General features: G+C 42.3%; 1 protein-coding gene across 3 annotated transcripts in view; it reads right to left on the bottom strand.

Moving 5' to 3' along the window:
* The window catches only part of LOC136864694 (ATPase family gene 2 protein homolog B), a 265,266-nt gene that overhangs the window by 173,729 nt on the left and 75,313 nt on the right, over positions 1 to 16,224 (bottom strand). For all 3 annotated transcript variants that reach the window (XM_067142014.2, XM_067142013.2, XM_067142015.2), the window contains exon 4: positions 14,213 to 14,407. In XM_067142014.2, coding sequence (XP_066998115.2) covers positions 14,213 to 14,407 — 195 coding nt within the window. The remainder of the gene's footprint in view (positions 1 to 14,212; positions 14,408 to 16,224) is intronic.

Here is a 16,224-nt window from a genome sequence, read left to right on the forward strand (position 1 = left end):
CAATTTTGCTTTACGTCGCACTGATACAGATGGGTCTATGGCGACGATGGCATAGGAAAGGGCTAGGAGAGGGAAGAAAGCGGCCATGGCCTTAATTAAGGTACAGACCCAGCATTTGCCTAGTGTGAATAAGGGAAACCATGGGAAATCATTTTCAAATCTGCCAACAGTGAGATTCAAACCCACTATGTCCCAAATGCACGCTCACGGCTGCGCGACCTTAACCGTACGGCCAACTCACTCTGTAATTGCATGTGCAAATGCATAATATGAGGGTTAGTGCATATACTATAGTGATGGGACATTAGATTCATTTTACTGAATCGATTTGATTCCGTTCATGTTACTAAACCGATACAGTGATCCGATTCACGGCACATTAGTCGCCGCTCCTTCTGCATCTGTGTAGTATGTACTGGTAAGACAGCAGCAACAGCATTCAGTGCTCGCTGTTGCCATCTGGTCTTCATACTATGAACTCCTTTCTTAGAAAAAAAATGCTAGTCACTCTAATACATCGAAGGTTTCCGGCGACGCAGGATGGGAAAGGTCTAGGATTAGGAAGTTAGCAGCCATGGCCTTAATTAAGGTACAGTCCCAGCATTTCCTGGTGTGAAAATGGGGAACTACGGAAAACTATCTTAACGGCTGCCGACGGTGGGATTCGAACCCACCATCCCCCAAATGCAAGCGCACAGCTACGCAATACTATCCGCACGTCCAACTCGCTCAGTCATTTTTGAAAATATGTATTTTTTCTATCAACTGAGGATTTTTTAAATTGTCATATTTTGTATAGGCTACCTGAGATGTAAAGTAGCCCGCTGGTTTTCTGATTCAACATACTATTGGTTAAGTTAGTGTGTCAGTCGGCTCACTTACTGTCCACATATTATTGAAGTCTTGTGCAACGATGTGACATACGAACTGAGAGAATACTAAGCCGTTCTTCCCAATATAAAATAGGTACTTTTGGAGTGGTCATGAGCATGACTCATAGTCATAGGGCAGGTTAGAGTCGAGTTTAATTGTCAAATGTCAACTAAAGTTATAATACTAATATTCATTAAACTAATAAATAGTATAATCTAATAGCCTACCTACTTAGTAGCTACTTCAGAATTATGTTTTGACTACCTTTTCAACACTGCAAATAAATCCATCTATTATTTAAACCTCCCTGTAAGAAGAGGACAGTGAATGCAAGTGGGTATTATTTTCAAATGAGCTGAGCTCGAGAGTCCATTATAGCATATGATTCTTTCAGTGTACCATAGCTCTGTATGTATTGCTTCAGAGGAAGTTCGGCTCCCCGCCAATATCCAGTGTACCGATAATGAACCGTGTGTGTGTGTGTCTCACTGATCTACGAATGCGTACGATTCTTTCGGTGTGCCATGGCTCACTGTATATCTCACTGCAGCGGAAGCTCGGCTCTCCGCCAGTGTCAAGTGTGATGATAAGGAGCCGTGTGTATCTTGTGTCTCACTGAGCCGTGCTTGTTCACGATTCTTTCGATGTGCCGTGATTCACTGTCTCGCTGCAGCGGAAGCTCGGCTTCCCGTTAACGTTCAGTGAGTGCACCACTCAGCACTGTCCGCTGCGAGCAAGCTGAATCGTGTGCCGTGAGCTCGCCATTCCTGTGAATCGATTCACTCGGACACTTGAATGAATCGATACACTGCTTCGAATCATGCATTCAGTAGCTAACACTAATATACTGGAATTCAAGGATAATTTCAATGTTCATTAACGAATTGTATTTGTAAACTAGTTGTATCTGTTATTAGCATCCCTTGTCACTGAACTCAAGCACACTACTCGAGCTTACACATGAGCTGTATTCTTGGTTACTTAACCCACATAATGCTATGAAGAAGTTATGATATTTTAAAACTTTTTTCTTATAACTACCTTAATGAATAAGAAATTTATGAAGTCTCTAAATTGTCGAAATCTCTAAGGGCTTCTTATATGCCGCATTATAATAGTACAGAAGGTAAACAAGCATCTAAGAATAACCAACATTAAATATCAAAATAAACATGCTAGTTATTTAATATTTTATTCATATAAGGTCACAACACATAATGTACTTACACTAATCGCATGTAAACCACATCCCTAGTTTTTCATCAAAATATTCAGATAAATTTTTGCAGCAATTAAGAGCCAGACATCCAATTCACGGGCTTGCCATAGGAATGCAGGTCTGCAGTAACAAACAGAAAGGGTTAATGCAGTCTGAACTGAACCACTGTGGATCCTGTTAGTAAATATTTGTTGAGGGGAAAGTTAACGGTTGTATGGCTTCATTTGAGCTAAAAGTGCTGAAATTCGCAGAAGAAAATGGTAACAAACCAGAGGTCTGAGAGTTTCTGCTCACAAAAGACAAATGAGGAAATTGAGAAAGCAATATGTGAAACTTCAAAACACTATGTTGCCATTGATGCTTTCATGGCCTGTACTTGTAAACATGATATAGGCTTTTGGGCTTATGCCATGTCAAGAAAATAAGGTGAAATTATTTACGTCTCGCAGAGAACTGTGCTCTGCGTCATCAGAAGGAAATCTCGGTGTTTTCCAAATTCATGCGTTCCTCATCGCCAGATGTTTCATTCCAGGCTTGTGTCTATGTCATATGTTATGTACACATGTTATGTGACCCCCTTAGACTGATTCTGATGGTTCTGTCAGCTTCGGCTTCGAACGCTAGCACTGTACCGCGTCCGGGGAGCCATCTGGTGACGAACGTACCATTTCCACTTCTATTATAACGTCTAATCTAACGTATAATCCCGCAGAACCACGCTGGGCACTCGACTGGCAACTGTGACCCAGAGCACTGCCCAGTTGAATGTTGGGAGTCAGGAACCCATTTCTACCAGGACTGTAAGGAGGCAACAGCACAGCATAGGTTTCACCAGCAGACAACCAACTCGTGTCCCTTTGCTGACACCTCAACACAGAGCTCAACGAGGTGCATGGGCCCATAAACATTGGCAATGGACCATAGAACAGTGGCAGTGTGTGGTATGGTCCGATGAATTATACGGGAAGCTGTGGAAATACGTAAAAATCCTAACAATTTCAACAGGGACACTGGCTATCAATTAAATAATACCTGGTTGCCAGCCATTAAGGATTTACATAGCTAGTTCTCTTCCCAGTCCCTTCACTATTGTTATTTCATCTCGGTGTTTTCCAAATTCGTACGTTCCTCATCGCTAGATGTTTCATTTCAGGCTTGTGTCTATGTCATATGTTACGTACACATGTTATGTGACCCTCTTAGACTGATTATGACGATTCAGTCAGCTTCCGCTTCGAACGCTAGCACTGTACCGCATCCGGGGAGCCATCTGGTGATGAATGAACGTACCATTTCCACTTCTATTATAATGTCTAAATTCAAAAGTTCATTGTTTAAGAAGCCTTTCTTGTGGACAGTCAGATTTTCTTCTGATGACGCAGAGCACAGTTCTCTAAGAAATGTAAAGAATTTCACCTTACTTTCTTGACACGGCATAAGCCCAAAAGCCTATAGCATGTCTACAAAACACTAGTTCATCCAGGCATGCATTCCATGATCCAAAACAGGGCAAGTTCCCAGGTGTTGAGAAAGCATTACTGCAATGGGTGGGAGATATGTGAAATAATGACTGTGGTCTTTCCCATATAATGTTACAAATAAAAGCATAAGAAATTGTGCGAACCCAAGATATTCCGGGAAACTTATTCAAGGGAAGTCGCAGTGGGGTGACTCTAATTATGAGGCATAATAACCTGTCACTGCAGTGGAAAATGTCTTTGTGTGAAATACTGACTAAAGACTGTTCCACTACAGTTACAGAGTTACACAAGCATGTGATAAGGTCGAGGCAGCAATACTTGTATCTCCTCTCACAGATCGGCAATGCTGATTAAGCCCTTGTGTATTTGGATATGCCATGAAAACTACCGTTTCTGAGAAGGGAGCGGCAACTGTCCTAACTGAAATTTCCAGGAAAGAACAGTTACATTGTACATTGATGTTGGCCATTGGCCATAAACTACCTGCGTGCCTTATATTTAAACGCAAAATACACTGAGTGGCCGAAAGTCAAGGAAGGGGGTGTCCCATTAGCAAATGCGCCGTGTATAATCCCTGAGCGTTGTAGCTAGCTGCGGCATAGCTGAGCAGTCTGTCACAAACACCACTGTCGTGAAGATGACAATATATCGCAAGTGAAATCGACTTCGTATGTGGGATTATCCTCGGCGCATGGCGCATGGGTCATAGCATTGCGGAAATTACACGCAAATTCAGGTTTCCACGGTTAACAGCATCGAGGGTAGATCTTCAATATCGCAGAAAGAATGTTTACCACCCACGTAAACCGCCGCACAGGAAAACCACAGGTGTTTAACGAATGGACATCATGCCAAGTCCGCAGAACCATAATGGGCGCTCGACGAGCTACTGTGAGCCAGATCACTGCCCAGTTGAATGTTGGGAGTCAGGAACCCATTTTTACCAGGATTGTAAGGAGGCAACTACACCGCATTGGTCTCACCAGCAGACAACCACCAACTCGTGTCACTTTGCTGACACTTCAACACAGAGCTCAATGAAGTGCATGGATTGGCAAAGGACCATGGAACAGTGGCAGCATGTGGTATGGTGCGATGAATCCCTGAACCAGTTGTATCGAGCTGATGGGCGCGTGAGAGTGTGGCGTACGTCCCATGAAGCTGTGGATCGTGCGTGTCAACAAGGTCATGTTCAGGTGGGAGGTGGCTCAGTTCTGGTCTGGGCAGCGTTCTCATCGTTGCAATTAGGAACCATTGTCCAGCTGCAGGGAGCGCTGACAGGTGCACATTATGTGGACATTCCTTCAGACCATCTGCATCCATTTCTGGCCCTAGAGTACCCTGATGGAGATGCCACGTTTCAACAGAACAATGCGCCATATCACCGCTCTGTGGTGACAAGCAGGTGATTGGAGGAGCACTCCAGTGAAGTTACAACCATGGGTTGGCCCTCCAGATCCCCCGATCTTAATCCAATCGAGCATTTATGGGATGATGTCGATGCTGGTGTACGCTCCATAAATCCTGCACCAATTACACAAGACCAACTGTGGGTAGCAGTGCAAGATGTGTGGGTCCACATCCCGCAAGAACGATCCCAACACCTTGTAGAGTCGACGCCTTGCTGTTTTTCTGCTGTTTTGAGGGCTCGCGGAGCAGCAACTTGTTATTAACATCACGTTCAGTGTCTTCCCATGACTTTTGGCCACTCTATGTAATTACATTAACTCAAAACTAGTCAGTCACAAACATACACTAAGAACACTTGTTTGGGACTGGTTCTAAATTTTCCTCTCCAAAAAGTCACAGATTCTAATCACGGTAACTGAACCGTGGGCAAAGAACAGGGGTGTGAAACCTCACAACCCAACTATAGCCAACGGGGTTCAATTCCCTTAGCAAAACAACCATACAGCAACGTAACACAAACACACTGGACACCAAAATATTAATAAACACAAGTAAACCATTCCTGGAAAAGAAAATGCACAAATATTTACACTAGATGAATAGGAGTAAGCGGGCATCACTCTCACAGTCTGCAAGGCTCTAGTAGTATCAGGCTGTGTCTGAACACACGGGCGTACCCCAGGTTACATGTTACCAAAACATATAATCAGCTAGCTGCAGAGGGGAAAGAAAGCAAACTTTGTTTCACGGTCAGGCCATCACCGCATTTCATACGTCACCCTGGGATTAACAGTGCTGTGCGTACAACACACGTTCATTCACGGGCCACTCCTTTGCCTCACAAAATTCTAAGCTACCTGCAAGAGGTCATCTCAAGCAGACAACTTTCACAGCCCTTTGGTCTTGTTAAATTATTCTTTCCAAACTCCGTCTGGGTACATACTCGCAGACCCTGTCAGTCACATATATTTCAATCCTCAGGCAACATTTAAATCTCACTCAAATATTCATGGCACATCTTCGCCTATTCTCATTATTCCTGGCTCATCATGGCTGGTACACTATTCATGCCTCATCTCAGCCTCATATCATACATTCCCAGGTTCGAAATCTACACACGGTTGAGATTCTACCGGCCACTCTCTGTAAATGACCCTCACTAACTTCAATGGTTTAAGATAATTACTGCTCTGCACTGGCTGCTAGTTGAAAAAAAAAACATGCAGTAATGCTACTCATGCACATCCTGACTAGAGGCTAGAACTTCTCCTGCCTCTGAGACCCCAGTCGAGTCTCTGAGGTGCAATGCCCTCCAATTCACATTGACGATATTGACATTGCTAATTGTTTTTTTTTTCTAGTGGCTTTACGTCGCACCGACAGAGATAGGTCTTATGGCGACAATGGGACAGGAAAGACCTAGAAGTTGGAAGGAAGAGACCGTGGCCTTAAGTAAGGTACAGCCCCAGCATGTGCCTGGTGTGAAAATGGGAAACCACGGAAAACCATCTTCAGGGCTGCCGACAGTGGGATTCGAACCCACTATCTTCCGGATGCAAGCTCACAGCTGCGCACCTCTCACCGCACGGCCAACTTGCCTGGTACTAATTCATAGGTGTTTGCATTACACAAGTGAAACTATTCTTACAATACACACAACAAATACAATCGGACATATCCCTCATATCCAAATCTAAATAGCATTAATAAAATTCAGGTAGAGTGTGCCTTCAGCCCCAAACTAATTAACACAGAAAAATTAAAGGAAAAATAAATGCCTCTCGGGCTTACATTACAATTACTATATTAGAAACACAAAATGGCCTTAATACGAATCTGATCACTACATTCCGTGCATATAAGCAGTTCAACTTATTTGTGTTTCCCCAGATGCCATTGCGACGCCCTAGGGGCCGCTCTGTGGGTGTATTGAGCACATGACAGCGGTGCTGCTGCTGGGCTAGAAGATTACTCGTTCGATCCTCGTGGATCCATGGTTTCCTGCCTTCTGGTTCGTCCTCTTGGTAGGTGCCTCCAACTCGAAATGATGGTTAGGCTCAATTCATTCACCGCTTTGTCTGTACAAGAATACAATTGTCGTAACCAAGGTACGGATACAATTTACAATATCCACTATCGTGACATTAGTCCAGCTATACAATAGTACCTAATTAAGGGATTTTTCCTGCATTCAATCAAATCCTTCACAGCCGTTTACCGTACCTTGCCGCACTAAAATAATTTCACAGCAGAAACCTGTGTTCAATTATTTAAATGTTGCTTGGGTGAGCTTAAACAAAGATTTACTAACTCTTTCTATCATTGATATGATCTGGCTTTGTCTATAATGTTGTCATAGAAGATACGCACTGACTGTCGCTAACTTCAACGGTGGCTGCTAGCTGAAATATGTGCACTAATGCTACTCATACACATCCTGACTAGAGGCTAGATCTTCTCCTGCCCCTGAGTTGCAATGCCCTCCAGTTCACATGAATGATAATGACATCGCTAATTCATAGGTGTTCGCATGACACAAGTGAACTACTCTTAAAAAACACACAACAAATGATCGATTTGAATATAGTGGCTGAATTACATTAACTCCCAACTAGTCTGACATGAACATACACTAAGAACACTTGTTTGGGACTGGCCCTAAATTGGACACCAGGCTTCACCCATGCTTTCCTTTTGTAGTCTCTAGGGACTGACACTCCCAATAGTTCTTCCACTGATAAACAAACTTCCCTTTGTGAGAGGCGAGCTACCCTGCAATGGATATTTCAAATAAGTTACGAATAAACAAAACAGGCACAGTTACTTAGTTTTAACGGCTTATTATACTCCATAAATATAAACAGGAATTATCATCCTTGTGTATTTGCAGGAAATAATTCTCCGGCTGAATTATGGGATCATATTCAGGTGATTCCAGACCTGGATTTCTCATATTTGTGTCCAACCTGTTGTTGGTCGGTACTTCCCCGAACAAAATCTCTCGCTATGTCTCTCCCTGGCTCTTCGCTTTCTCTCTCACCTCCTTATGTACCCAAGCCTTCGACGGGGTCTACACCAGTAAATATCGGGCCTTTGCCACGGTTCTCATAAACGGAAACACAGCACACCACTTGCTAAGGGGTTGACAAGTTTAGACTCACGGTCACCCAGCACTCTCTTATTCGATCCTCAGCAATTACTTCAAATATATCCACAGGGTTAATTTATCTCAATTGGACCATGACAGGATACGGTTCAGTAAAATATTCCATTTTGATCCCTTTTTTTTTTTTTTTTTTTTTTATGTCGCAACGACACAGATAGGTCTTATGGCGACAGCGGGACAGGAAAGGGCTATGAGTGAGAAGGAATCGGCCGTGGCCTTAATTAATGTACAGCCCCAGCATTTGCCTGGTGTGAAAATGGGAAACCACGGAAAAACATTTTCAGGGCTGCCGACAGTGGGGTTCGAACCTACTATCTCCCGAATACTGGATACTGGCCGCACTTAAGCGACTGCAGCTATCGAGCTCGGTTGATCCATTTTGACAATAAATCCACAGTTAAATGAGGTGCAAGCTCCCGTAGTCAATAGATATATAAGATGATGTGAATCAAGGGACATCTACTACATTCTCAATCCATTTGACAATAATAAGTTTTTTAACAGTCCACCTGTCCGTCAATGTAGGTTGTAGATGTCCCCATCAGCCAGCCAATAAGTATGTAAAAAAAAAAAACCTTATTCTTCATTCATCAAAGAACCTGACTTCTATTAGGACATACCATATCTTTGCTAGTGCGCTAATCAGCTGATCAACTTTACTAGACAAGAACAAGGAAGCAATGAATAGAAAGATAATGTTTCACTGCCAATAATGATAATCGAAAAAAACAAAAAAAACTCAACTTTCTTAAAGCGTTTCATCATATTTTTAGATGTATTGTACCTTAAGCTGCGTTTACACTACTGAGTAATTGCGGAGTGAGGGCCCTCGCTGCGAGCCGGAGGTCAGTCGGTTTTTGTCCGCGCATCAAAGGGTTTCCCTCATCGAATTTCTCTCAGTGTAAACGTGCTTCCCATAGTTGCGCGAGGGATGAATCAAGAACAGTGCTTGCAGCTCATCGAGCTCTACAAAAATAGAGATTTTATGCAGAATCCGAAAAACGAAAACTATTTCTATCGCAATAAAAGAGAAGATGCGTGGAAGGAAAGTTCTCAACTAAACTTTCCTATCTCTACAGTGAAAGCAAAGATGAAAGCGCTGCTGGGATCATATCGAAGTGAAAGATCGTAAGAAAATAAGAGCGGAGTCACTGGATCAGGTAAGCTATTACTATTGGTTTATAATGCAAAATTGTGTCATTTCATTACCTTTTTGAACCTACCGGTACCTATTTTGAAGCATTCTTGGGTCACTGCGAAAAACTTCCACTAGTGGGCAGACAACACCACATTCAGAAGAAAGCCCTGAACATTTGGATTCGTCATATTTAGATGGGCTATTCCGCTTCTGACTAATTTTACTTGGTTTGTGATTTATTTTTTCTTCCATTATTTTATCTTTATTTTACATTTTCACCCATTTTTTTGTATTGATCCACAACAGTTAGCAAATATGTCAAACGCTATTTTTTGAATGGGTGCGGTTTGGATACGAAATGTATTTCTAAATTGAATTAATATTGTGCTATTTTTAATTATTATCATTCCTATTTGTTCATTTGACTTTTTTAAAATACATATATAATACCGAGTCGATTTACTGTTTTAAATATGATTCGTTATTACCCTTACCTTCACATAATCCTGAAGTGTTTCAATCAACGCATCTCAAACTTCTGGGACGATTTTTTATACTGTGCACTTCGATATTATAAATAAATACTGCAAACTTGTGTACGAATCACCAGTTGCTAAGAAAAGCAGTGTGACAGCCAATCTTTCTCTCACTGTTACTGCTTCTCTGAATGTTGTGTCTTGTTTTTCAACTTTTTGACTGATCAGTGAAACGAGTTGTTCAAAATCTTGGGTTCTCATGCGGACGAAGTTCTTAATTGTATCATCAATGGGTTCCTGTACTATTTCTCTCATAAGGCTTTTCCATTTTGGCTTCTTCCAAGGAATAATTGTTTGCTCCACCATCGTCGAGGGCACCGAGTTTTCTTCTTCCCTTTCTTGATCAAAAATTACATTGATATGATGCAAAACGCGGCTGCAGCGGCTGGAGGGACAAAACAAGTTTCTATGTTGGCTGCAAAACAAGAAGAGAAGCGTTCAGGCTTGTCGAAGGCGGCTCGCCCTACTCACGCTATTTTTCGCTCTGAATTGCGCTCTGTTTTGGGTAGTAATACCAATATAAATGGTCCGTTATTGGACATTATAAATTTTCCAGCGAGCTCATTCTTGGTTGCCAGCGTTTCGCCCTCGTGTGCTAGGGTGGGCTCATCAGTTGGTACCTAGCACACCTACCTATACGCTGGCTAGTGCATACCGTGGAGGCCACTGCGTAGGCTAACTGGAGCCACCGGCAGTGCCAATGCACTAAGAGACTTTGTCTCATCACTAAAAATTGATGCCTGCTTGGCCATCAGATGATATAGATGTTGATTCCCATAGGGAATCTGAAATATTTGTCCTGAATGAGTAAATTTATAATACCAATATAAATGGTCCGTTATTGGACATTATAAATTTTCCAGCTAGCTCATTCTTGGTTGCCAGCGTTTCGCCCTCGTGTGCTAGGGTGGGCTCATCAGTTGGTACCTAGCACACCTACCAATACGCTGGCTAGTGCATACCGTGGAGGCCACTGCGTAGGCTAACTGGAGCCACCGGCAGTGCCAATGCACTAAGAGACTTTGTCTCATCACTAAAAATTGATGCCTGCTTGGCCATCAGATGATATAGATGTTGATTCCCATAGGGAATCTGAAATATTTGTCCTGAATGGGCAAATTTATAATACCAATATAAATGGTCCGTTATTGGACGTTATAAATTTTCCAGCTAGCTCATTCTTGGTTGCCAGCGTTTCGCCCTCGTGTGCTAGGGTGGGCTCATCAGTTGGTACCTAGCACACCTACCAATACGCTGGCTAGTGCATACCGTGGAGGCCACTGCGTAGGCTAACTGGAGCCACCGGCAGTGCCAATGCACTAAGAGACTTTGTCTCATCACTAAAAATTGATGCCTGCTTGGCCATCAGATGATATAGATGTTGATTCCCATAGGGAATCTGAAATATTTGTCCTGAATGAGCAAATTTATAATACCAATATAAATGGTCCGTTCTTGGACATTATAAATTTTCCAGCTAGCTCATTCTTGGTTGCCAGCGTTTCGCCCTCATGTGCTAGGGTGGGCTCATCAGTTGGTACCTAGCACACCTACCAATACGCTGGCTAGTGCATACCGTGGAGGCCACTGCGTAGTCTAACTGGAGCCACCGGCAGTGCCAATGCACTAAGAGACTTTGTCTCATCACTAAACATTGATGCCTGCTTGGCCATCAGATGATATAGATGTTGATTCCCATACGGAATCTGAAATATTTGTCCTGAATGAGCAAATTTATAATACCAATATAAATGGTCCGTTATTGGACATTATAAATTTTCCAGCTAGCTCATTCTTGGTTGCCAGCGTTTCGCCCTCGTGTGCTAGGGTCCAATAACGGACCATTTATATTGGTATTATAAATTTGCTCATTCAGGATAAATATTTCAGATTCCCTATGGGAATCAACATCTATATCATCTGATGGCCAAGCAGGCATCAATTTTTAGTGATGAGACAAAGTCTCTTAGTGCATTGGCACTGCCGGTGGCTCCAGTTAGCCTACGCAGTGGCCTCCACGGTATGCACTAGCCAGCGTATTGGTAGGTGTGCTAGGTACCAACTGATGAGCCCACCCTAGCACACGAGGGCGAAACGCTGGCAACCAAGAATGAGCTAGCTGGAAAATTTATAATGTCCAATAACGGACCATTTATATTGGTATTATAAATTTGCTCATTCAGGACAAATATTTCAGATTCCCTATGGGAATCAACATCTATATCATCTGATGGCCAAGCAGGCATCAATTTTTAGTGATGAGACAAAGTCTCTTAGTGCATTGGCACTGCCGGTGGCTCCAGTTAGCCTACGCAGTGGCCTCCACGGTATGCACTAGCCAGCGTATTGGTAGGTGTGCTAGGTACCAACTGATGAGCCCACCCTAGCACACGAGGGCGAAACGCTGGCAACCAAGAATGAGCTAGCTGGAAAATTTATAATGTCCAATAACGGACCATTTATATTGGTATTATAAATTTGCTCATTCAGGACAAATATTTCAGATTCCCTATGGGAATCAACATCTATATCATCTGATGGCCAAGCAGGCATCAATTTTTAGTGATGAGACAAAGTCTCTTAGTGCATTGGCACTGCCGGTGGCTCCAGTTAGCCTACGCAGTGGCCTCCACGGTATGCACTAGCCAGCGTATTGGTAGGTGTGCTAGGTACCAACTGATGAGCCCACCCTAGCACACGAGGGCGAAACGCTGGCAACCAAGAATGAGCTAGCTGGAAAATTTATAATGTCCAATAACGGACCATTTATATTGGTATTATAAATTTGCTCATTCAGGACAAATATTTCAGATTCCCTATGGGAATCAACATCTATATCATCTGATGGCCAAGAAGGCATCAATTTTTAGTGATGAGACAAAGTCTCTTAGTGCATTGGCACTGCCGGTGGCTCCAGTTAGCCTACGCAGTGGCCTCCACGGTATGCACTAGCCAGCGTATTGGTAGGTATGCTAGGTACCAACTGATGAGCCCACCCTAGCACACGAGGGCGAAACGCTGGCAACCAAGAATGAGCTAGCTGGAAAATTTATAATGTCCAATAACGGACCATTTATATTGGTATTATAAATTTGCTCATTCAGGACAAATATTTCAGATTCCCTATGGGAATCAACATCTATATCATCTGTTTTGGGTAGTACGAGATTTCACTCGAAGCGAGTAAGTTTCCCCCGAGCGACTTTCGCGAGGGAGTTTCACTAGTGTAAACGCAGCTTTAGTGTTAGTCTTTGGTATTTTACTTATTGTTAAACATTTTACTTGTAAGAGATTCAACTGTTATAACAAGTCACATTTCAACATCTCTTTAACCAGCTGATTAACGTATTTCTCGTAGGCTGAACAGTTAGCGTATTGGCCTTCGGTTCAGAGGGTCCCGGGTTCGATTCCCGGCTGGGTCGGAGATTTTAACCTTAATTGGTTAATTCCCATGGCCCGAGGGCTGGGTGCATGTGTTGTCTTCATCATCATTTCATCCTCATCACGACGCGCAGGTCGCCTACAGGCATCAAATTGAAAGACCTGCACTTGGCGAGCCGAATCCGTCCTGGGATATCCCGGCACTAAAAGCCATACGACATTTCATTAATGTATTTATACTCATATAAGAATCCATTAAACAACAAATGCTTGGGCAATCTTTTAATGAATATATTCATAAATTATGACAAAAATCTCAAGAGTTTAAAGTGCTTTCTTCTTATATTTTAGATGTGTTTTTGCTTCAGTTATTTGTATCAATCATGGCTTACATGCAATGGCTGAGGATGACCTCACATTCTGAGGTCTAAACTAGTATCAATGGATACTCTACGAAAAAAACATAGTCATTTCATTCTATATGTGAACTGAATAGGTGGACCACTCCTACTTCATTTAACTGTATTTATGTAGATGGACTATTGATGTAATTCATGTTAATTCTGTAAGTTAGTACTAATCAATTAAGTGGCCTCCTTTTAATTAATTCTCCCAAACAACAAAGGAATTAGTTAACTTTAAATTTCAGTTGAAAATGAATAATCATCATTGGTTACAGAATTTTTTTTATTTTTTTTACAATTGGCTTTACATCGCACTGACACCGATAGGCGGTCTTATGACAATTATGGGATAGAAAAGGCCTAGGAGTGGGAAGAAACCAGCCATGGCCTTAATTAAGGTATAGCCCTTGCATTTGCCTGGTGTGAAAATGGGAAACCATGGAAAACCATCTTCAGGGCTGCCGACAGTGGGGTTCAAACCCACTATCTCCTGGATGCAAGCTCACAGCTGCATGGCCCTAACCCCACAGCCAACTCACTCGGTCAAGAAATGTTGAGGTAATGTTAAACAGACTGACACATATGGAACAAAAGCCACAAGTACCTTCAGTAGGACTCTTCTCTGTGCAACATGCTGACACAGTAGGGAAAGGTCAGCTCCAACATAGCCAGGAGTCAGTGAGGCAACCTTACTGCATATTTCATCAACTCCAGAAGATGAATCTTCCCCAAACAAAGGTTTCACTACAATGTTCAGGATCTCTCTCCGTTGACATTCACTTGGAACACCAATATAGATCTGCAATTTGAAAATTAGAAAGAAATATATAACAAGCAGGGAATATACAACATAATGGTGGTGGTAGCAACACTGGCAACTAACCAACACAATTATCAGCACCCATGTTAACCTCTTTCTGAGCAGTCTATCCAACAGAATAATCTTAGATCCCACAATACGCTTCGAGTCGCACGTTGGCCAGGCCGAAGAGGTGGACGCCGAAAAGAAGTCAATTTACCAGCCAACTGTAAACTACTATAAAGATAAATATCACCTAGACTATATTTCCGTCCATGGACTCATGATCGGAGCTCGAGGCACAATCCCTAAATTTCTTGTACAGCTATGGGATTCTCTCGGTCTCAGCCGGACACGACTTCACGACATCGCTATCGCCGCAATACGAGGTTCAGTGACCATACTCCGCAATCATCTATATAACATCTGATGAACTGTATTGCAAATCTATTCCTGAGCCTTTTGGTGAATCTTCTACCTGGCACACTAGCAAAGTCAACAGTTACTTAGAAGACAAAATACTGTATAGCCGACATACTTTGTCCTTGTGGCAGTCTCCGCATGGGGGAAGTTGTAATAATAATAAGAATCATATACCTAAACAACACATGTCAAATACAGAATATAGATGAAGAATTCACCAATACGTTTGTATTATAATATCCTCGTTAACGACTGGCATGCCTTTGGCAACAACAACTGACAATATCAGTAGAGTTTCTCCTCACCGCACCAATAAGCTACGTTCATTTGTCTCGTTCTCCAACAGCAATGATACTACAGCATACTGACATTTGAATATCTTCTCCACACTGAGCGAGTTTTGCAATATTTTAGTCATACAAGAGCTTATGGCAGTGTTTATTAAAACTGTTGTTTGTAATCTGTGTAGCCATTTAGATTTCTGGTTAACAGCCACATAATCAAACAAGCAAATAAACAGACGTGGCAACAACACATTACTCAGAACATGGTAGATGACATGGGCCAGGATCACTTGATGTGGTGCTCGTTAACAAGGATAGTGCATGAGTAATAATACAGTGAAACATCAGTTAAGTTATTTACTAGTGCATATTTTGCACATAGAAGTTAAATTTATAAGCCAGTAACCTTTCTCCATTAAACTGTAGCCCAGGTAAACATTTTTCATTTATGTGCTTTACTCAACTACCCTATACTATTTTTCTTCTGATACCCAACAACAAAACGTATTCATGTATACATTATCTTTTGTATTTAATTTTGGGTATATGAAAAAGGTGTTCTTAACTATTTTTTTCCAAGATCCTAAGTAAACTAGGCAATCAACTTGTGCAACCTGTTGGCTTAGTTTGAAGCTGATTCCTCCTTTGAAGGAAGTCTAAGATGGTCTGCAGATACTGAAATGTCATGTGGTCAACTTAATAACATCCTCAGTTGTATTGCTCAGCATTCATGATCGAGTGCATTGTCTCTCATATCAATCCGACAGCTCCTAAGTTGGTCTGGAAGGCTGTGAATTCTCTAAAGGTTTACCTAAAGAGTGAGGAAGCAGATTAGAACACTACATGGATGCGTTTTGCTAGAGCATGAGCAAGGGATCACTTTGCTGGCTAACATAGCACTAAATGGAGTGAGTGTGCGAGGTTTCATCACCCAACACAGACAGGTCTTATGGCAACAAAGGGGGAGGAAAAGGCTAGAAGTCGGAAGGAACTGGCCATGGCCTTAATTAAGGTACAGGCCCAGCATTTACTTGGTGTGAAAATGGGAAATCACAGAAAACCATCTTCAGGGCTGTTGACAGTGGGATTCGAACACACTATCTCCCAATT

The sequence above is a fragment of the Anabrus simplex genome, chromosome 2 (genome assembly GCF_040414725.1).
Source record: "Anabrus simplex isolate iqAnaSimp1 chromosome 2, ASM4041472v1, whole genome shotgun sequence".
Classification (NCBI taxonomy): Eukaryota; Metazoa; Arthropoda; class Insecta; order Orthoptera; family Tettigoniidae; genus Anabrus; species Anabrus simplex.